The 24,750-nt window shown below is 39.7% G+C and overlaps 1 protein-coding gene across 1 annotated transcript; it reads right to left on the reverse strand.

Annotated features, from left to right (window-relative positions):
- Nucleotides 1-1,153: 1,153 nt before the first annotated feature.
- Nucleotides 1,154-24,278, reverse strand: LOC106824396 (zinc finger protein 709-like). Its single transcript, XM_070492122.1, is given in 5 exon segments — nucleotides 1,154-2,937; nucleotides 2,939-3,916; nucleotides 4,298-4,358; nucleotides 4,565-4,691; nucleotides 22,837-24,278. Coding segments are annotated over 5 exon segments (1,290 nt in total). The 5' UTR covers nucleotides 22,840-24,278; the 3' UTR covers nucleotides 1,154-2,816.
- Between the last annotated feature and the right edge of the window lie 472 nt (nucleotides 24,279-24,750).

Raw genomic sequence — 24,750 nt, forward strand, 5'->3', positions numbered from 1 at the left:
GATGGCATGTGAGGGATGTTGAAACATTAGCAACAAGAGCATAGTCTGAGAAAGGAAGGCTTGACTGGCACAGAGGTCCTGTCTCTCCCTTGCTAGGTTTGCAGTGCCTCACAATTTACCTAATATCAAAGGCCTTAGTTGAGTCTTACAGGAGATGTAAAAAATATCATGCAGGATACTAAGAAGTGAATGCGTTTCACTGTTACGTGTTTTCACTGACATAATTTATGATAAACATTGTCTAATACACCATGGAAAATACATCAGTGTTTTGATAATAAGTTGGAAAGGCAAAAGCTGTTCCAGAGGACCGGGAGCTGGTTTGCATTCACTGCAAGGCCAAGTCTTATGCTGCTGAGGGGAAAAACTGTCATGCATCCTTCATCAAAAGTTCACAATTACCAAGACAAAACTGAAAGTATTTTGTAACCATACTAGTCAAATGGTAAATGATAACATTAGAAATCATAAAAATGACTGACTTTCCATTCTTCATACTAAAATGACTAACTGGAACTTCTTACAAATTAATTTTAGCTCCACTACATTGTTTTTGCCCTCTAAAAAACAATGATTAAATTTACTGAAGATTAAGAAGTTTTACCAACGATAGAATTAAGTTTAACTCCTCACAGCATTCAATACAGAAAAAGACCTGCTTCCCTGAATAGCAATCAAGTGTACAAACAGCTGCTGAAATCTTGTAAGAAGTCCTTTTGTGCACCCTGTTACTGTTATACCTGAGCCCTCTATGGTCTGCTGTCATTCTTACTAGAATTAATTACACCCTCTGTTTCACTATAGGTACAATCCTGTAGGTCACTGGCAAAAGGGAGTTGCAAAAAACATGTTTTAAAAAACATGTTAAGAATGAATGAGAAATTCATTTGGTGACAAAAATTGCAACTATAGAAGGATTAAAAATAAAATTTGCCTGATGAAAAAATACCTGAATTTGCATGCATAGAACAAAGTTGACTCAAAATGTATGATGATTCAATGAAGGAAACTGCAAAGTATATCTGAAAATTGATAGTTAAAATGGATTTTAATACATTCTGAGGAAATGAAAGCCACAGTACTATTTATGAGCATACCATGAATTCGAACAGTTGGTAAAATATATTAATGAAACAACTACAGAAATGTTCATTTCACAAGGAAATGGATGTACCTTTAATGACATACAATCAAACATTATTGAAAACTTACTGCTGGAATACATTCAGCTACAAGTAACAGGAAACACACATGGTCTTCCTGAACTGAGAAAGGTGATTGTTCTCACATGGAAAAACTGGCTCAAGGCAGATGCAGCACAATGCAGCAGAGAATCAAAATTCCCCACCTTTGTTTTTACTGCCCCACTGTAAATGTCAAAGTCAATCAGGAAAACACTCACTACCACTATTAAGAGAATCAGGTGTTTCCTATACAAATTAGACTTCATACAGATATTATCTAGAGAAGAGGGGAGTCAGAAAATACTCCCAACCCACAAAAGTCTGAATTAGTTTCCTGATGGACACAAGAGAACTTACAGAAAAACCCTAACTCTAATGGATCTTTCATGTGAAACTTGTGAAGGCATCAGTAGAAAATGAAAATCCTCCATGAAAATCAAAATCAAAAGTTGATGGTGGTTTTCCAGATACTCTTGACTAGACAGGCAAAGAATCCAGACAACGGGCTCAAAGACAGTTTCCTCAAAGCTCCTATGTAACTGTCCCTCTCCCAGTATGGTGACTCCCAAATGAGTTTAAGGGCTTGTTTGCTTCTGCCTTCAAAACCTCATGCAAGTAAGGTGAATTCCAATCTAGAGACTCAAAGCGGGTGGATTCTTAAAGATGTACTTCATAATATTACCCTCATTGACATAAAGCAAGAGAGGGGTGATAATGTCCAGCATGACATTTTGTTGCCCTATCACAGGCCTCTACTTAATTCAAAGTCTATTTGCCAAAGTCCACTGAGAAGGAATGACAAAGGGCAAAGGCCCAAATATGAAAATAATAATTCACAGGTAACTATACTCTTTGATAAACTTGCCATACATAAAAATGTATTCCAACACTTGAATAGTGTGGAAAATGGAAACAGGCTCTGAGCCCCACCACCCTATAAAAGGAACTTTCTCTAAGAAATGTACAGTATACACAATGGATAAGTCATATCTAGGAACTGCAATGCAAGGCCAGTAAGAAAATCCAAATAAATACAAACCGTCATTTTTCAAAGGCCCCCAACAGAGAATAATTATAACACTATAAAAAGTGACAGAGAAAATATTATTAACTGATTTAAGGGAAAAGCACTACCTATTAATGTTATTATTGATATTGACATGGAGAATGATCTCACCTCAATATTCATTCTAAAAGTAATTAAAAGAAATCCATGATCCAATGTCGCGCTTTAAGATAGATGCTGGGCAGACACAGTATATTTACAACTTTTATAACAACTCTTTCATGCTGAAAGTTTTCTAGAACATTTGACACAAATTTCCATCGAGCATTCTTACATTACTTACATTTATATTTCACATTGGTGGGAGATTCACATAGAAGGATGTAGGCCAACGAACTCTTCCCATGATGTTTTCATTCAAGAGGTTTTTAAGTCAGTCCTTTCAAGCCTTCAAAAAGGACTGAGATGAAAAGAGTTCCCCACATTGTTTACATTGACATCACTTTCCTCTAGGGTGCATTCTCCAATATCCTAAACAGATTTCACAAGAAAAAAAGGCTTTCCCACTTCCTGGCATTGAAAGGATTTCCATCCAATATACCTTCTTTCATGTTTTCAAAGTGATCTCAGAGGAATGCTTTCCCACATTCCTTACATTCATAGGGTTTTTCTCCAATATGAATTCTTTTATGTATATGAAGAGAACTGGAAGAATTAAATGATTTAGTGCATTTTTTACATTCATAGTTTTTCTCCAGTGTGAATTCTTTCATGTCTTCGAAGAGAACTGGAAGAAGTGAATGCTTTACTGCATTTTTTACATTCATAGGGTTTCTCCCCAGTATGAGTTCTTTCATGTTTTTGAACATTACTAGAAAACCTGAAGGCTTTACCACATATTTTACATTGTAAGGGTTTCTCTCCAGTATGAATTCTTTCATGTACTGGAAGTGATCTTTGAAAAGTGAAGGCTTTCCCACATACCTTACATTTATATGGTCGATCTCCACTGTGAACCATCATGTGTGATCGAAGACTTGAGGGAGCTGTAAAGACTTTCCCACATTTCTTACATTCATAGGGTTTCTCTCCAGTATGAATTCTTTCATGAATTCGAAGATAACTGGAAGTAGTGAATGCTTTACTGCACTGTTTACATTCATAGGGTTTCTGTCCAGTATGAATTCTTTCATGTTTCTGAAGAGACCTGCAAGAAGTGAATCCTTCACTGCATTTTTTACATTCATAGGGTTTTTCTCCAGTGTGGTTTCTTTCATGTATTCTAAGAGAACAGGAAGAACTAAATGCTTTACTGCATTTTTTACATTCATAAGGTTTCTCTCCAGTATGAATTCTTTCATGTCTTCGAAGAACACTGGGGAAAGTGAAGGCTTTCCCACATGCCTTACATTTATATGGCTTCTCACCAGTATGAGTTCTTTCATGTCTTCGAAGAACACTGGGGAAGGTGAAGGCTTTCCCACATTCCTTACATTTATATGGCTTGTCTCCATCTTTTTTACAGTCATAAGGTTTCTGTTCAGTGTGACATTTCATGTACCTATTAAGCAATGAATGATGCACGAAGACTTTTCCACATGCTCTGCATTCACATGGTTTAGCTCCTGTAGTTTTCTTATTCAGATTGAGATTTGGAATACGGCTGAAGTTTTCTTCACATTGACTACCCTCCTCACTTTCACAGAGTCTCCTTACCATATGATTTCTGTAAAACATGAGAACAGTATTAATAATTTCTATATTAATGACTTTATGTTTGTTATATTTATTATGATTTAAGGAAAAGTTTAGGTTTTCCCCCTTGGCTGAATTCTCTGAAATTGAATATGACGAATGCTCTGTAAGAGGACTTCAGCTTTGCTATTATCCGGTGATATTCATATACAGAGTTTATTAATATTAACTCCAAGTGTATTTTGCAAAAACTGAAACTCTACATCACATTTCAAAAAGTATATTTAGTGGAAATTTTCTAAGAACACCTAGATTTGAAGCAAGAGTTATTTGTTCGTTTTTCTTTTTTAAATTTCATAACATATCAGGATTTTGACAGGAGACACTGCTTTCCATTGTGAGTGTGACTCACCTTAGTTTCCCGCCCTGGTTCTCATACCAATCTTCAATGTCATGAACCTTCCATGTTTTTCCTGGAATTCAGAATCAGAAAGTTGATTCCAAAGTAGTACACATGGCAGAAAAATTTTTAGATTTTAAGTTCATGATGAGCTATCATCATTTCTATTTCATTTACTAACATCAGCCCCTTTCTACATTATACATTTTAGAACAGTGTTCATGGGCAAAAACCACTTGTTCTTTCATTGATGCAGTGAAGGAATGTCCTCATTCTTACCGACTGAGGCCAGGTGCCTGAAGGTTTCCCACATCACATCTCTGTAGAGTTTCTTTTGTGAAGGATGCAGTAAAGCCCACTCCTCCAGGCTGAAGTTCACAATCACATCCTCAATGGCCACTGAGTCCTAAAACACCACAAATATGTGTACAGTAGGATACATAAGACTGACAGTACTGGGGATTTATGCTCCATTTCTAGAAACTTATGTGTGATTCTGTGATGTCCAAATAGATATTCTATGTCATGATCATCAAAAACACATTCTTATTCTGTACACTTTTGCTCATCAAATTAACATCATTATGAACACATGGAAATTGTTTACACTTTTACTGTGACATTATATCATATTTCTTTCTAATAGGAGAGTCCAGAGCATCTTGGGAAATGACAGAAATGCTATACAAATGAAACAAATGTTATCATTTTAACACTTATAATTCCTTTTCCAAAAAATTCTTTCATCTTCTTATTACCCACCAGTAACAGCACTCCATGAGGCAGAGGGTCATACCTGCATGAAGTTTCAGTGAATAAAAATATCGAAGGACTAGAAGCTTTTTTGTCTAGTCTCTTCACCAAGCAGGGAGTTCAAGAGGACTGTAGAAATCAAACTTTTAACAAAGCCCTGTACATGCCACCATCCTAAAGGACTCAAGGTCATTACAGGTACTCAGATGCAGCTGGCTGAATGCAAATATTCTTCTTGAAAGCTTTGCTTTTCACTTGTGCAACACAGACTCAGTTCTTCCCTTCTCTCCCTGTATGATTTGATTGGGCTAGAAAATTATTTGAAACGTAGAACTGAGACAAAAGGAAAAAGACATGACAACTTAGACCATAAAATCCCTATAATCATGTGACTCAAATTACTTCCCACCAATTTCAGAACACATAATGAGATAACAATATGTCATAAAAGCTCTTTCCAGTCAACAGCTAACAGTGTACCCTGGGAATTGCTGTCCCTGAGGGACAGGTTAAGAGTTGCAGATTGTATAGGAGTTCACTGACGTCCACAAAGGTTTGATGCTAAATTTGACCATGATTCTAAAATAATGTGAAGGATTTAACAGAGCTTTCCTCCAAAGAATATAAAGTCCCCATTCTCCAACTTCAAAAGGAAGTGTTTCCCAACCAGCCACTCTAGATCATGTTCTGCCAACTTGCAATCCCACATGTAAGAAACTTAGAAGCTGCGATTCTTGACCTCACAAGAAATAAATCAACTAAGGTGAAATGAAAACTCTTCTTAGATCTATGAGAGCCTTGAGGTCACAGAGCAAACTGGTCTCCAAAATTGGGAAAGAGAAAAGAAAGATAGCATTTTGAAATATGTCCTAAATATTCTGGTCTTAAGAAGGCCTGTACTAAACAAAAATATCTATTTCCCCAGATTCTAAAGCAAAGAGAAAAAGAACAAAAAATGAAGAACACCATATCCATGAAGCCTAAGAAAACCCTCTATCACAGAAGGTGTAAAATACACATAATGGGAATACCTAAAGGAAAAGAACAACAGAAAGAATCAGAAGAACAAGTGAACTATTAATCACCAAAATAGCATAAAATGGATGATAGACTGCAAAGTGTACATCCAGGAAGCTCAGAGAATGCTAAACATGATCAACTACCAAAGTGCACCCCCAGGGATATCATCTTAAATTACAGAAAAATCAAAGACAGAATATATTTAGAAATGCTGAAGAAGAAACACATGTTACCTATAAAGAAACAAAGATTTGAATTAAATTGGATTTCTTTTCAAAATCCATGCAAGCAAGAACAAACTGAAATATTTAGAGTTTTGAAATTAAAAAAAACACTGTCATAGACTTTTCTGTCAAACAAAATTGTCCTTCAAAAATAAAGGAGAAATAAGCACGTTCTGAGACAAAAATTAAGGACATTTGTGATGAGTACACCTACTTTGAATGAAATGTTCAAAAACGTATTAGAAATCATGTAAATGATAAAGGTAGAGGAATAGAAAAAGAAAAAATGAAGGTAAAACATCTTTCATATTTCTCACAATCTAACAGGTAACACTTTTGTGTAAAATAATATTAGCAACAATGTATTTGGTAATGAGAGCCTTATGAACAAGTGAAGTAAATGACAGCAATGTGACAAAGGACAGGGAAGGGGAAATCAGTGATAATGTGTTAAGAGGTACTTGCATAACAGTGAGGTGGCACACTGTTACCTGACAGAGGAGGTGTGTTAGTTGTAAATGTATGATAAAAACTCATGGCCAACCACTAAAAAATGTTTTTAAAAACTATGTAGCTGATAATGCTAAAAATAATCAGAATAAATTCTGAATTTCAGCCAGAGAAACTGGAAGAAAGGTGAAAGAGAAAAAGAAACAAGGGTAAAAATGAAAAAGTGAAAGGTTTGGTAAATATTAATCCAGCTATACCAATGATCACTTTAATCATCAATGGTCTCAATATGACTGAAAGACACAGTAATATCAGTTTGAAAAAACACAATTATATTTTATCTACAAGAAGCCCAGTTTAAGGATAAAGACACACATAAATGAAGGGTAAAAGGATGGAGAAGTATATACCATGGCAACACTAATCAGAAGAAAGCCACCATGGCTATATGAACTAGAGACAATGCAGATATCATACCAAGGAAAATTCAGACAGATAGAGGCACTGGATACAGCTAAAGGGTTCCACTGTCCAAGAAGGCATAGCAATCCTTCATGTATACCTGTAGAAAGAGGGGCAAATTAAGTGAGGCATGAATTGATAGAATGCAAGGAAAGATAGATGAATCTTGTACTATAGCTGTAGAATTCAACACCCTGTTACCATGAATTATAAGTTCTAGTAGGCACTCAACGAGGAAGGACAGAGGTGAAATGAACATCACTGTGAAACAACTGGATTTCACTGTAATCTATGGAATACTTCATACAACAGCAGAATATACATTCTTCTCAAGTTCACATGGAACATTCACCAGGACAAACCACTTCTGGGACATAACTTTGAAAGAACAGAAATCATACAAAGTGTGCCCTCACATCATGTAGAAGTCAATAAGAGCAAGATATTTGGAAAATCCCAAAATATGTGGAGATTCTATGACACATTTCTAAATAATACAAAAGATCATAAAAGAAGTCTCAAGAGAAGTAAAAGTTATTTTGAACTAAATGAAATAAAAACAGAACATAAAAAATGTTCTTAGATGCAGCAAAAACAGTGACTACAGGGAAATTTATGTGATTGGATAAATACACTGGAAAAATCAAAGATCCATGATCAATAATGTAAGCATCTACTTTAAGAAACAATAAAAAGAAGAAGTTAAACACAAAGTAAGCATAATAAGTGAAAGAAAATTAGAAAAATCAATGTCATTGCAAAGGCCAATGGATAAAATTTTTAAAAAGCTGGGTTTTTCACAAGACCAATAAAACTGATAAACTTCTAGTGAAGAGAACAAAATGAGGAAGACAGAAATTACTAATATCAGAAAGAAAGGAGAAGGAAATGAAAACAAAAAAGGACTTGGCAAAATACATCCACCTATAATAAACCAGTAATAGAGAGGAACTTCCACTTGTTAAGAAAATATCTTTATGACTCCTACAGCCAAATTTATAACATTTGTTCCATATGGCATCACTGTGTCTGTGTAATATCTGACAGAATTCACTACAATAAAAATAACTCCTAGGAATTAATAGGAGAGTATAGCAAGGTGGAAGTATCAATGAGTCAACAGGTTCCCATGTAGACACACACAAATATAGTCAAGTGATCTCTGATAAATAAGGAAGGCAATTAAATTGAGAAGGTCTTTTAAACAAGGAGTGTTAGAAATAATAAACACCCACATGGAGACACACAATAACAGAAAACAAATATAGACACAGGTCTCACAGCTTTCAAAAAATTAAGCCGAAATACATCACAGATCTATGCCAAAGGAATAAATTCCTAGAAATTAACATAGGAGAAAATCTAGATGACCACTGGTTGGCAGATGAATTTTTACATACAAAAGGAAAAAAAAGCAAGGTCCACAAAAGAAAAAACCAAAAATTTTACTTCATGAAAATGAAAAACCCCTGCTCTGAGAAAGACACTGTTGAGAGAACAAAAACAATTTACAGAGTAAGAGAAAATCTTTGTAAAACACTTGTTTGATATATGTGGTACCAGAAATATCCAAAGTACCCTTAAAACTACAGTCAGAAGACAAACAACTCAATTTAAAAATAGGCAGAAGATTTGAACAGACAGCTCAATTAAGAAAGAACACATAAAGATGAGAAGTAAGCAATAAGAAAGCATGTTCCACATCAAATATCATTGGGAAATCTCAAATACAACAAAAAGTTATCATTAAAAACTTATTACATGGGTAACATTCAAAACACTCAGAACACCAAATCTTGATGAATAAGCAAAGCTACAGGTAATCCTCAATCATTGCTGGTGGAAATGGTATTTTGTACACCTACAACGGAAGACAGGAACTTTCTTTACACTGTTACTACATAGTGTGAGACCCAGCAATCACACTTCTTGGTATTTTCCCCAATGAATTAAAACCTTATGTTCACAGAAAACTACACATGAATGTTTATCAGCACTTTATTCCTAATTGGCAAGAGTGAGAGTTTGAGTTTTAAGAGAGTGATGTCAGCAGCATGGTGGAGTGAGCTTTCCCGGTAATCTCTCCCCTCCAGCATACAATGAAAAAGACATTCATACTTCAAGAGAGGACATCCAAACACAACACAAAAGATGTCTGAGACCTATGCAGCAACATGATGGAGAGCAGCAAAGCTGGAGCCACCCTCAGAGGACGAGGAACAGGGTAAGAGAAAACATCGCTCTCTCCCTGAAAGACTGGGATCTAGGACCATGGGTGGCCTCTGAGAGGTAAGGAATAGGGTAGGGGGCGTTCGTGCGTGGTAACATCAAAGATCTCTGAGGACCCTCACAGCCTAGGGGAAAGCCCCTACGGAGGTGAAAGCTAATGCAGGGGTGACCTCATCAACCCAACACCCCAGGAGATAGTAAGAGCAGAGCAAGAAAATTCCAAGAGAATGCAGAAGAACGCACCCCTCCCCAACCCATCCAGTGCCTGGGATCTGGGCAGAATGCAGAGGGCTCAGAACACATGACTCGACCTCCACCTAGTGGCAATAGGTGGTAAGTGTGACCAAATAATGCTACGATGTGCAAAAAGAGCCACAGCCTATAGCAGTATAAAAAATTATATTAAATCCCCAGACAGAAGAGAAAATGAGCATCCAGAAATCAGTCCTGAGGACACAGGAATATGTAATCTAAATGACAGAGAATTCAAAGAAGCCATCATCAAAAATCTCAACAAGTTAAAAGAAAACGCAGAGAAACAATCTGGCGAGTTCAGGAGCTACTTCACAAAAGAGATTCAAAGTATAAAGGAGAACCAATAAGAAATATTAGAGATGAAAGACACAAGGGAAGAGATAAAGCAAAATATGGATTCCCTGAATGCTCAAGCAGACATCATAGAGGAGCGGATCAGCATAATCAAGTATATAGACAGGTTGAAATGCTACACACACAGGAGGAGAGAGAATCAAGACCAAAAAGAAATGAAAAAAGTTTCTGAGAAATATTCGACTCACTTAGGAAACGCAACATAAGTATTATAGGTATGCAAGAGGGGAAAGTGAAGGAGAATGGAGCAGAAAGCTTGTTCAAAGAAATAATAACAGAAAAATTCCCAAACCTAGGGAAAGACATGGAAATCCATGTGGAATAGGCTCCCAGATCTCCTAAATACGTCAATGTAAAAAGACCCACTGTAAGGCATTTGGTAGGGAAACTGGCAAAAGTGAATGACAATAAAAAATACTAAGGGCAGCAAGGCAAAAGGAAATAACCTAAAAGGAACTCCCATCAGGATTTCAGTGGATTTCTCTGCAAAAACCTTACCGGCTAGGAAAAACTGGAACGACATATTCAAATCTTTGAAGGACAAACTCTTTCAGTCAAGAATACTCTATCCAGCAAAAATATTCTTCAGATATGATGGAAAAGTAAAAACTCTCCCAGATGAAGAGAAGCTAAGGGAGTTTGTAGCCAGGAGATGCCCCCTACAAGAAATCCTCAAGAAGGCCCTCATACCTGAAAAAAGAAAAAAGAGCTAGAGTTTTAAGCAAGATGTCCTTCAAGAGTCAAACAGACAAAAACAAATAGTGGCACATCCATACAATGAAATACTGTTCAGTGATAAACAGAAATGAGGCATCAAGCCATGAAAACACATGGAAGAACCATAAAAGTATATTACTAAGGGAAAGAAGCAAATGTGACAAGGCTATGTAGTATACGATTCTATGTATATGACATTTTGGAAGACAAAAGTATGAGCCACTAAAGAGATCTTTGGTCGTGAAAGATTTGTGGGATGGAGGGAGGGATGAATCAATAGGTGAAACACAGGATTTTTAGGGAAATGAAACTATACTATATGATACAGAAATGATGGATCCATGTTATTATACATTTGCCAAAACACATATGTTGTATAACACAAACAGTCAATGCTAACGTGCACTGTGCACTGTAATGCATCAATATGGGTTTGGAAATTATAAAAAATGCACCACATTAGAACAAAGTGTGAAAAAGAGTACAAAATGTGTGGATGCAGACAGAAGGGTTATATGGAAACTCTGTAATTTCTGATCGATTTTTCTGTAAACCAAAACTGCTCTAAAAAAAAGTGAAGTCTTTAAAATAAAAGATGAAGACAGACTCATTACAATTCACCCCTGATGAGTGAAACAGGACATCTCTCAACTGATCTCAATAAGCCAGTCTGGTGCTCTATGAGCCTGAGACCCATAAGGGAGGTGAAACTTCCATGGAATGCCTTGTTGGAGAGAATGGCACTGTATCCTCTGAAAAGTGCCATGGTCACTATCAATAGTGTCAGAACTGCAAGATGCAAAACGAGCATCCTGTTGAGTCCTTGTATTGTAGACCTAGTAATGTACAGACAATTGTTACCTTAATTTCTATCTTGGGTATCTCTGAGTCAAGAGATTCCTAGAGTTTCTTTACCACAAGGAGCATTTCTCAGAAAATCATCCAAGAGTTTGTGAATATATGCAGATGAGCCCAGTTTGGGGCCAGTAATAAGATGACTGTGTGATGTTTGGTTAGCGATGGTGACACGTGTTTTATTGTTCATCAGGAACATCCCAATTAAGGGATGAAGACCGGTAACCCTTCACAGAGCTCCATCATGTATGAATGTGTATTGTTCTTAAAGTGTGTGCACTCCCCAGTGCTGTGCATTCAGTTAACGGCAAGGAACTACCCAGGGAACCAAAGTGTCTGGGAAGGGGTGACCTCTTCCATCAACCCAGCATTGTTCAATGAACTGAAGAAAGGCCATGCCCCTCAGCAAGTGGCATAAGCTGCAGGGCCAAGCTTAGCCTCCATTGGGTGGCTGAACTGGTTGGAGGTGGTTTCCAGGGCCAAAGTGAAAACAGGTACCTTGGTAGAGGGTCACATGCTCAGTGCTTGTTACAGCCTCTATCTGCAAGAGAGCTCATACATTGTGATGAGAGCAGCTCTAAGGGCATGTAGTGTGGGGCCTAGGGCAGATTGTTGCATCAGAAGCCTACAGATAACTTACAGCCCTCCTCCATAGAGACTAAAATCATGTCATCAAAGTTAGAGGCCTCCTCCACAACAACTGGTTGCTTTATTGAGTCTAAGGTACACAGCTTAACTAGGTGTTGAACCAACTCATTTGTTGTGGCTAACTCAGATCGAGGGTGTTGTCCACTATAACCCAGAGGGTCAGAATCTGTGTTAAAGCAGACACAGAGGCACCAGAAGTAGAGTTACTTAGGGGTCTTGGTGAGCCCTCTGTAACCTCACTACCTACTGGCTGCATTTTCGATTTGCTTCTTTCCCTCTGAAATAAGTAGTCGTTAACCAGTGACGATCTGGTAGCCTCAGCTCATTCATAGGTTATAATCTTCTCAAATCCCCACACTCCCCCTAATTTCAAGATGACCCCAACCTCAGCTGCATCTTCAGTCTAAACACACAGACACTTTCCACTTAAGACATGTCCCAGGGCCACATTAAGGAGGGTCCCATTCCCAGACTCCTGCTCCCAAAGGAATGAAACTGCCAACTTTGAGAACTCTGTACATAGAGTCCAGGCTTGCTATGGTTAACAATGCAAAACAGGGCAGCACAGGCACAGGAGGAGCTGCCCAGCAAGCAGAGCTCACAGTACAGGAGACCCCAGGCTTTCCCATCACCCTGTCCAGATAAGAAAGCCAAGGGGAAAAGGGAGGGTGAGGCTTAAGTGTTCAGTACTCAAATATCAAATATGTGGACCCAGGCTACTCATTATAAAAACATATACAGGGGCTGGCCCAGTGGTGAACTGGTTAAGTTCTGGTGCTCTGCCTTGTGGGACTAGTGTTTATAGGTTCAGATCCAGCCACAGACGTATGCAATTCTCAACCCATGCTATGTTGGGCATCTCACATACAAAATAGAAGAAGACTGCCACAGATGTAAGCTCAAGACTAATCTTCCTCACACACACACAAAAAGGACACAAGTAAGAAAAATAGGAATTTTCACTAGCTTATTTTTACATAAAGAAACAGTAACAGAATAGTGAAGTAGCAATCAAAATTGGTGATTTGAGGGAGGCTGGAGCACAAGCAGTGGTCTTGTAAGCTCAAGACTAATCTTCCTCACACACACACAAAAAGGACACAAGTAAGAAAAATAGGAATTTTCACTAGCTTATTTTTACATAAAGAAACAGTAACAGAATAGTGAAGTAGCAATCAAAATTGGTGATTTGAGGGAGGCTGGAGCACAAGCAGTGGTCTGAGTCAGGATGTGAAGGCAGAGAGTCTCCTTAAGGTATTTTCCTCTCCTAGGAATTTTTTTTAACCATTCCATGTACTATTTATTTAAAATAAGACAAATTTATATACCCATATTTCCCTATCCTTGATCAACATTTTTAATTAAATTTTGCATTATTACCTAACTTCATTTAAACTGTTCTACATAGGGAACCACTCTGGGATTTAGTCATTTAAACACTAGTGGATATAAAACTGTAAACCATAAAAAATTCATAAATCCTTTCTGACTAAAAGGACAAGGGGCAGTACACCTTGTCCCTCCACGATACTTCACACTAGGGATATTTTCAAGAATGGGTAGCATATTATAATGCATTAGGGGTTTTGCAATTAGTCCTGAAATATATAGGAATTTGAGAGATTTACACAAACTGCAGTGTTTTCTTCCTATCAATTAAAATAGAAACTCAATAGTTTTCCCTCATATCCATGAAAATAGGAAGTCATTTGCCTTAGAAATAGTATAGACAGTAAAATGTCAAGGATCTCTAGAGACATGGACATACAAACAGGGACCTAACAATGGAAATGCACTGAGGGGTTAAATACACCCATCTCACATCTTGAGGTTCTCTTGTCTAAATGGAACAAAAAATCTACTTGGTTCCACAATATTCCTACCTTACATCATCTCTATCAACTGAAAGTTTCCAGGCCCAAGTGCCAGTTGAAACTAGAATCAAAGGGCTTTAATCTTCAATTGATAAAGGAATCCAAGAGAATGAAACACAAATATTAGAATCAAAATGGATAAGCAGCTTGCTTCTCATCAGTTTAACAAAAAAATTCACATTCAGAAAGTTGAACATGTTCCCAAATTTGGAGTCTCCAGACTCCCTGGTGAAGGAGGGGAGAGACACTTTGCACAGCCACAGGAGTGAACTCTGGGGGCTCCACACACCCTCCCCTCTCCTGTAAGCATGGACGTGCTCCCTCCCCCAGGCTTCCATTCTCACAAGTGAGGAACCTCAGGCTAATTCAGTTTGAAGTTCTGACTCAAATGAACTCCCAAATTGACAAATCCCTTGTCCACAGGACAGAACACCTGATCTTCACAGACTTCTCAATGTCCACAAATCATGCTCTGAATCATCTACACTGTGGATGCAAAACTCAAATATAATGTCTAAAAACGTCCAGGCCTAGGAGAGATGTCACAGCATGAAAGAGTGAGCTGTTCCTTTTATCTCTCCCCCTTTGAATTACAAATAAATGGACAGTCATTGACCAAGAAAGCATACCCACACAGCACAACAGGACACCTGAGAGGACCATGCAGCTATACATCTGAAGGTGGATGGACTGTCCCCCCAGGAATTGGTGGAGACAGGTGGGTGGAACCCTCTCTTCCCCAGCAGCCTTGTGTCCACATGTAAACACATTACTGGCTGGCATGAGCACCCATAGTACAGCTGCTGCCCCAGAAGTGAGAGTGCACCTCAGTGCGACTGTGGGAAGTGGCAGCAGCAGCCCAGGGCTTGCAAGCAAACGCTTTCCCAGTTGGTGGGAGAGCCCAACCTGCCACAGTGGTCCCAATGAGTGGTCCAGGCTCAGACCCCACAATGAAGCCCCAGCAAAAAAGCACAGCAGCTGGCATGACTGTAAGAAGAGCCAGCGGCAGATATATGTGCATGGAAAAGCTTCCCTGGCTGGTGCAGGCACCCACAGTACCACTGCAGCCCCACAAGTGGGAATACACATTGGGCCAGGGGAAGCTCTGAGGCCATATGTCAAGGCTTTCCTGGCTGTTGGGACCATTCACTGTACCCACACAACATCCAGCAGAGAGACTAGGATCAGAAACACAGCTCCTGCCTCCCACCAGTGGTTGCAGGTGGAATCTGTGACCTCATACTAGTACAAATGCCCCAGCAAAAGATTAATTCATCAAACACCATGAGAAACTACAGCAGCAATTCAGAACTGAAGCAGAATGAAAAATCGCCAGAAACCAACCCTGAAGTCACAGAAATTTACAATCTAAATGACAGAGAATTCAAAATAGATGTCAAAAAGAAACTCAATGAGTTACAAGAAAACTCAGAAAGACAGTTCCATGAGCTCAGGAACAAAATTACTGAAAAGGAATACTTCACTGAGACTGAAATAAACAAAACACAAGAAGAAATTCTGGATATGAGGAACACAATTAATGAGATAAAAAATAATCTAAGATCCTTCAAAAATAGAACTGACAACATGGAGGAAAGAATTAGTGAGTTAGAGTATAGAAATACAGAAATGCTTCAGGTGGAACAGGAGAGAGAACTAAGATTTTAGAAAACTGAAGGAATTCTTTGAGAAATATCCAACTCAATTGGGAAAGCAACATAAGGATTATAGACATTCCAGAGGGAGAACTGAGGGAGAAAGGAGCAGAGAGCTTGTTCAAACAAATAATAACTGAAAACTTCCCAAACCTGTGGAAAGCACAGGACTTACAAACTCATGAAGACAACAGAACTCCTAATTACATCAATGCCAAAAGACCTTCTCCAAGGCCCATAAAGTAAAACTGGCAAAAGTCAACAAAGAAGGAATACTAAGGGCAGCAAGGCAGAAGAAAATAACCTACAAAGGAACTCTTACCAGGCTTTCACTGGATTTTTCAGCAGAAACCTTACATGCTAGGAGAGAATGTAATGATATATTCAAAATGTTGAAGGACAAAGACTCTCAGCCAAGAATACTCTATCCAGTGAAACTATCCTTCAGATATGAGGGAGAAATAAAAGCTCTTCTAGATAAAGGAATCTGACGAAGTTTATCACTACTAGACCTCCCCTACGAGAAACGATTCAGGAAGCCCTCATACCTGAAAAAAAAGTCAAAGGTCCACAAAGCTTTGAGCAAGGAGATAAAGAGACAACATAAGAAAATTGCAGGTGTCTTTCAGGACAGTGTAGCAAATAATTATAACGTAAAAGATATACAGAATGAAACCATCAAAAGTAACTATAAACACTTCAACTTAGTTACAAACTCCTAACACAAAACAATAATTTGTGACAACAATATGTCAGAGAGAAAGAGGAAAGGGATGGAACCTGCTTAGGCTAAGGAGATAAAAGGCTATGAGAAAATGGACTACCTATGAGATCTTTACACAAACCTCACAGTAACCACTAAACAAAAAATCAGAGCAAAGCCACAATTCATAAAAAAATAGAAAACCTCCACAGAAAACCAGCAAAATGAAATGGCAGTCGGAATTACAAAGGAAGATAAACAATGGAAATATAGAATAACCAGAAAACAGATAAAATGGCAGTATTAAGCCCTCATATATCAGTAATCATCTAAATAAATGGACTGAACTCTCAAATCAAAAGACATACTAGTTGGATGGATTAGAAAACAAGATGCAACAATATGCTCCCTCCAGGAAGTACATGTTAGCTCTAAGACCAAGACAGGCTCAGTGTGAAGGGATGGAAGACGATACTCCAAACAAATGGCAAACAAAAGAAAGAAGGTGTTGCCATATCCTTCTCAGAAAAGCAGACTTCAAGATAAAAATGACAAAGAGGGGGCCAGCCCCACAGCCAAGTGGTCAAGTTTGCACGCTCTGCTTCAAGCAGCCTGGGGTATCACCAGTTCGGATCCTGGGCACAGACATGGCAGTGCTCATCAGGCCATGCTGAGGCAGCATCCCAAACAGCATAACCAGAAGGACCTACAACTAGAATATACAACTATGTACCTGGGGGCTTTTGGGAGAAGAAGAAGAAAACAGGCTGATTGTCTCAGGTGGCAATCTTGAAAAAAAGAAAAGACAATGAGAGACAAAGAGTAGCAGTATATAATGATAAAAAGGACTTTTGACCAAGAGGACCTAACACTTACAAATATACATGCACCTAACATGGTATACCAAAGTATATAAAACAACTATTAACAGACCTAACGGGAGAAATTAACAGCCACACAATACTAGTAAGGGACCTCAACACCCAACATACATCAATGGCTAGATCATCCAGACAGAAAGTCAACGTGGAAACCATAGATTTAAATCAAACACTTGATCAGCTAGACTTAATCTATAGAGAGCATTCCATCGAAAAACAGCAGAATACACATTCTTCTCATGTGCACATGGAATATACCCAAAGATAGACCATATGCTGGGAAACAAGGCAAGCCCCAATAAATTTAAGACGATTAAAATTATATCAAGCATCTTTTCCAACCACAATGCTATGAAACAAGAAATCAACTACAAGAAAAAAGCTGGGGAAGTCACAAATATGTGGAGACTAAACACCATGAACTATTGGATGAATGAAGACATCAAATGAGAAATTAAAAAATACCCGGAGCCAAATGAAAATGAAAATACAACATACCAACTCTTGTGGGATGCAGCAAAAGTGGTTATAAGAGGGAAATTCATAGCAATACAGGAAGACCTCAACAGAAAAGAGAAACCTCAAATAAGTAATCAAAACTACACCTAACAGAACTAGAAGAAGAACAACAAAGCCCAGAGTCAGCACAAGGAGGGAGATAATAAAAATTAGAGCAGAAATAAATGAAACAGAGACTAAATAGCAGTTGAAAATATCAACAAAACCAGGAGTTGATTCTTTCAGAAGATAAGCAAAATTGACAAACTCGTAGCCAAAATTAGTAAGAAAAAAAGAGAGAACCCTCAAATCAATAAAATTAGAAATGAAAGAGGAGAAATTACAAAGGATATCAGAGAACTACAAAGGACTATAAGAGAATACTATGAAAAACTATATGCCCACAAACTGGATAACCTAGAATAAATGGATAAATTCTTAGACTCACACAACCTCCCAAAACTGAATCAAGAAGAAATAGAGAATCTGAATAGACCAATCACAAGTAAAGAGATTAAAATGGTAATCAAAAACCTCCCAAAAGACCAAAGTCCAGGAACAGATGGTCTCTCTAGAGATTTCTACCAAACAATCAAAGAAGATTTAACACCTATCCTTCTCAAACTATTCCGAAAAACTGAAGAATATGGAATCCTTCCTAACTCATTCTGTGAGGCCAATATTACCCAGATACCAAAACCAGGCAAGGACAGCACAAAGGAGAATGATAGGCCAATATCACTAACAAACATAGATACAAAAATGCTCAAGCAAACAAAATACAGCATTACATTAAAAGGAACATGCACCATGATCAAGTGGGATCATATGAGGGACACAGGGATGGCTCAACATCTGCAAGTCTATCAATGTGATATGCTGCATTAACAAAATTAGGAACAAAAATCACATGATCATCTCAATAGACAGGGAAAGCACGACAAGATCCAACATCCATTTATGATAGAAATTCTCAATAAAATGGATATAGAAGAAAAGTACTGCAACATAATAAAGGCCACATATGACAAACACACAGCCAACATCATACTTCGGGAAAAACTAAAAGCAATCCCTCTAAGAAAAGGAAGAAGACAAGGGCGCCCACTCTCACAACTCCTATTCAACATAATACTGGAGGTTTTGGCCAGAGCAATTAGGCAAGAAAAATATATCAAAGGAATCCAAATTGGAAAAGAAGAAATGAAACTCCTGCTGTTTGTGGGTGACATGATTCTATCTATAGAAAACCCTAAAGTATCCATGAAGAAACTAGCAGAAATAATCAACAACTACAGAAAAGTTGCAGGGAACAAAATCAATTTACAAAAATCAGTAGCATTTCTACACATTAATAATGAACTGGCAGAAAGAGAACTCGAGGACACAATCTCATTTACAATCCCAACAAAAAGAATAAAATACCTAGGAATAAATTTAACCAAAGAGTTGAAAGACCTATACACTGAAAACTTTAAGATATTATTGAAAGAAATCCAAAAAGATATAAAGAAATTCCATACTCACACATTGGAGGAATAAACATAGTTTAAAAGTCCATATTACCGAAAGCAATCCCAATCAGAATCTCAATAACATTCTTCACAGAAATAGAACAAAGAATCCTAAAATTTATGTGGAACAACAAAAGACCTCGAATAGCCATAAGCAATCCTGAGAAAAAAAGAACAAAGGTGGAGGTGTCACGACCATAGACTTCAAAATATACTACAAAGCTATAGTAATCAACACAGCATGGTACTGGCACAAAAACAGACACACAGATCAACGGAACAGAACTGAGAGGCCAGAAATAAACCCACACATCTATGGACAGCTAATTTTTGACAAAGGAGTCAAGAAAATACAATGGAGAAAGGAAAGTCTTCAATAAATGGCGTTGGGAAAACTGGACAGCTACATGCAAAAGAATGACAGTAGATCATTACCCTGCAACATACACAAAAATTAATTTAAAATGGATTAAAGACTTGAAGCTAGGACCTGAAACTGTAAGACTCCTAGAAGAAAATACAGGCAGTACCCTCTTTGACATGGGTCTTAGCAGCATCTTTTGGAATACTACTCAGGCAAAGAAAACAAAAGAAAAAATTAGCAAATGGGACTAAGTCAGACTAAAAAGTTTCTGCAAGACAAAGGAAACCAAGAACAAAATGAAAAGAAAACCCACAAACTGGAGAAATATTTGTAAATCATATATCTGAAAAGTGGTTAATCTCCAAAATATAAGAAGAACTCACACAACTCAACAACAAAACACCCAAATAACCTGATCAAAAAGTGGGCAGAGGACATGAACAGACAGTTTTCCAAAGAAGATTTACAGATGGCCAACAGACCCATGAAAAGATGTTTAATGTTACTAATTACTAGGGAAATGCCAATCAAGACTACATTGTGACATCACCTTACATCTGTCAGAATGGCTACAATTACCAAGACAAAAAAATAACAAATTTTGGAGAATATGTGGAGAAAAGGGAACCCTCATACACTGCTAGTGGGAAAGCAAACTGGTGCAGCCACTATGGAAAACAGCATGTAGATTGCTCAAAAAGTTAAAAAGAGAAATACCGTAGGATCCAGCTGTCCCACTACTGGGTATTTATGCAAAGAGCTTGAAATCAACAATCCAAAGATTCTTATGCACCCCTATGTCCACTGCAGCACTATTCACAATAGCTGAGACATGGAAGCAACCCAAGCGTCCTGCTACAAATGAATGTATAAAGAAGATGTGGCATATATATACAATGGAATACTACTCAGCCATAAAAAAAGACAAAACTGTCCCACTTGAAACAATATGGATGGGCCCTCAGCGTATGATGTTACACTAAAAAAAGACAGAGAAGGACAAATACTGTGTGATTTCACTCATATCTAGAAGATAGACAAACACATGGGCAAAGAGAACACATTAGTGGTTACCAGAGGGGAAGGTGGTGAGTGGTGGGTGAAAGGGGAAAAGGGACACATATGTATAGTGATGGATAAAACTTAGACTACTGGGCCAGCCCCGTGGCCAAGTGGTTGGGTTCGCGCACTCCGCTTCAGCAGCCCAGGGCTTCACCCGATCGGATCCTGGGTGCAGACATGGCACCCCTCATCAGGCCATGCTGAGGCGGTGTCCCACATGCCACAACTAGAAGGACCCACAACTAAAAAGTATACAGCTATGTACTGGGGGAATTTGGGGAGAAAATACGGAAAAAACAAAAAAAGAATTAAAAGAATAGTTATCAAAAAAAAATCTAGACTACTGGTGGTTAGCACAATGCAGTCTATACAGGAACTGATAATAATATACATCGGAAATTACAGAATGTCATAAACCTTTATGATTTCAAGAAAATAATTGGAAAAAAAAAAGGTCCAGCCCTAAGCCAACCAGAAACTCAGAAAGGTCGTCACTCCCCACCCCATGAGCACATGCACCCCCAGCTTTCCAGGGCTCTGCAGCTCCTCTCAGGATAAAGGCTCCTTCCATGGGGGTGTGAGCAGTAGGACACCTGCAGGGGGAGGCTCCCCAGGAAGGACAGCTGGGCCTTCAAGGCCTTCCCTCTGCAGGCTCAAGGGGGCCTTAGCTTAGACTCACTGCCCTCAGGCTCTGCTCCCACTGGAGATGCTCTGGAACACCACTGTTCTTTAAATGATACAAACCAGTGCTTGAACAATCAGCAAACAGCAAAATCTCTCAAACCCATTGTTTACATGGAAGGAGGGAAGAAAACTGTAATGTACATTTACTAGTTCAACCAGAAAACCCCAGATATCTGTTCCTTTCAGGAAAAAAGATGTCAGTTTTAATTATTATTTCTATGGCAAGGCTGTTTTGTAAAAATCAGTCAGACTTGAACATTTGTGGCGCCCATGTCTATGCCCCGAAACTTCATTTTAAAACACCAAAAAGTAAAGGACAACCTCAGAAACTGCATACGCTCAGGGGAGGAAAGACAGAAACCAGAATTCTCAACAAACGGAAATGAAAATTTTACTTCTTCTGAAATTTACCTCTTTCTTGCCAGTTTGGAAATATTTTATACTGTCTCTCAAGCTCAATTAAACACATTTTTACCCATATTGAAAAACAAAGACGAGTAAATAAATCTTTTCAAGATGACAAACCTCAGGAAGGGCAGTGCGACAGATCAGCCAGAAAAGTTCAAAACCGAACCTGCACCCAGAGGACTTCCCATAGGATGTCTGTGCCCAGAAAGATCCTGGGGGAGACGCACGAGGATTTCATAGAACGTAGTTCCAGGTGGTTATAGGCTGCTTTTCACTCATGGAAAATATCCAGAAATATCTTCTTCAAAAAAGAACTAGCCATGCCTCTGGCGGAAAGGGATAAACAATTAAAATACTGCGTCTGTTTGAAATGCTCTATGAAGGACAAATACTTGCTACTGATCCGGTGACCTGGAGAGACGAAACTGGCTTTGGGAATGCGGGGAGAGGTGGAAAATTTAGGGATTTGCTGCCAGCCCTAGGAAGAGCTGGGCTGGGGGACAGGATCGTGGATTTGAGACCCTGCTCCTGAAACGTATGGAAAACTGAGGGAAAACAGGTGTGCCACCTGGGGAGAAAGGAGGCCCTGGGGACCCCACAGACCGCAGCCCCTCCGCGCACTGACCCCGCAGACCGAGGCCCGACTGTCCTGCGGGCCCTCCCGCGGGCCCCCCACCGTCTGGGACACGCGGGGCTGCGGCCGCACAGCGGCCCAGAGACGCTCCGGCCCAAGTCCCCGCGCGGAGGGACCACAGGACGCCCGGGGCCCGGCTGCCGGCCCCGCCCCAACGCTGCGGCCGGAGGGGCCTGAGGGCCGAGCGGCGCCACAGTGGACTCGGGGCCGCAGACCCCGCAGGGGACCGCGGGAGGCCAGGCCCGCCCCGCCGCTTCCCACCAGCCCCTCCTCCCGTGTCCTCCCCCCCCCAGGCCCGCACACTCACCATTCCTAGGGCTCCTGGGTCCCCCGAGTCCTTCCTAGGATCCCCCACGGCCACTGCAGGTCACAAAGCGACAGAGACTACGGCAGAGGCACCACTAACGCCTGAGGCAGGCGACATGCCAACCAAGCGAGGCTGGAACAAATGGGGACGTCCACATCGGAACGTTGCGTGGCCCCACCCAGAGCCCAGCGAAGCCTCTGATTGGACAGTTCCCAATGCCACACCCCCTCACCGCTGAGTGACATCACAGTCGGAGGACGCTTGGCTCAAGGAAATCACCTTCCGCTGGTGGTCCGCGATCTTCCCGCTCTGGGTCATTTTTTTTTTTTAAGATTTTATATTTTTCCTTTTTCTCCCCAAAGCCACCCCCTCCCCCGCCACTGGTCCATTTTTAGCTGTGGGTCCTTCTAGTTGTGGCATGTGGGATGCTGCCTCAGCGTGGCTTGAGGAGCAGTGCCCTGTCGACGCCCAGAATTTGAACTGGCGAAACCCTGGGCCCCCGAAGCAAAGCGCAGAACTTAACCACTGGGCCACAGGCTGGCCCGGGTCATTTGCATTTAAACAGAACTTTTTCTTGTCCTGGGGCTGACTCTGGTCTTACCGCAGCTTCTGCAAGACTCCTTGTTGCAGGTGTGCACAGGGAATCCCTGACTCAGTTTCTAGAAGGAGCAAGTACAGACAAGAGGCTGGCCCAGGCCAGGACACACTGGAAAAGAGGGTCTTAGGTTCTCTAGGGGTCAAGGGCTTGGCATAAGGCTGTGAGGCCACTCATGAAGCTGTGACCCCTGTTTAGAAACGCAGACACTGAAATGTGACCTCACCATCTGTGATAAAGTGGTCCCATTTTGATCTTTCCTCCTTGCCAGCGATTTGCCTTCCACCGATTCCCACCCCAGCCCCACACATTTGGTTCTTAAGGTAAAGAATCCCGGGGCCTTGGGCTCTGCTGGGAAGTTGGAACCCCACAGTCCTAGCGGGGTGCAGGGACTCTTCTCACCAACCACAAGCAATGAGACGTGTTCACCAAATTCTCAAGTGTGCGTTTTACACTGGAAAGAAATTTATTTTGTATCAGTTTTTTCTTGTGTCCCTAGAGAAGTTTGAAATGTAAACAGGATAATATTCCTAAAACAATTGGTTCCCATTTTCACTGCCACATTGTTATGTAAATATGGGATGCATCTGGAAACTCTTCTCCCCACCTCTCCCAGCTTTAACGAGGTATTATTGTCTAATAAAAGTCTCTGTATTTTAAGATTACAACGGGATGATTTGATACACTTATTCTATATTGTATAATTGAAATTAGCTAAGAGAATGGCTCTTAAACATTCTCAACACACACACACACACACACACACACACACAAGGTAACTATGTGTTAATTAACCTGGAATTCTTATATGCCTAAAAGCTTGGGTTGTGGAACTTTATTGATTTATTTACTTCAACAGCTTTATTAAGATGTAACGCATATACTGCACAATGCACCCCCTTAAAGTGTACAGTTCACTGGTTTTCAACATATTCACAGATACGTTTCAACAATTTTTGAACATTTTCATCACTTCAGAAAGAAACTCCTTGGGGCTGGCCCCGTGGCAGAGTGGTTGAGTTCACGCACTCCGCTTCGGCGGCCCAGGGTTTCACCAGTTTGGATCCTGGGCGCAGACATGGCACTGCTTCATGTGGGCTCGTTGAGTCGAGAGTTGAAAGAAAGATTTCTTGGACTCTCAAGGTCTGGCAGTAGTGCTCTTTTATTTAGAGAATAGCATGGAGTAGCATCAGACAGGACCCATGGGCAGTGAAGAGCTGCAGGCATGGGGACAGGACCCATGGGCAGTGAAGAGCTGCAAACATGGGTTGAGGGTAGGGCTAAATTTAAGGCATAGGTATGTGAGTTATCTCTTTACA

The sequence above is a fragment of the Equus asinus genome, chromosome 20 (genome assembly GCF_041296235.1).
Source record: "Equus asinus isolate D_3611 breed Donkey chromosome 20, EquAss-T2T_v2, whole genome shotgun sequence".
Taxonomy (NCBI): Eukaryota; Metazoa; Chordata; class Mammalia; order Perissodactyla; family Equidae; genus Equus; species Equus asinus.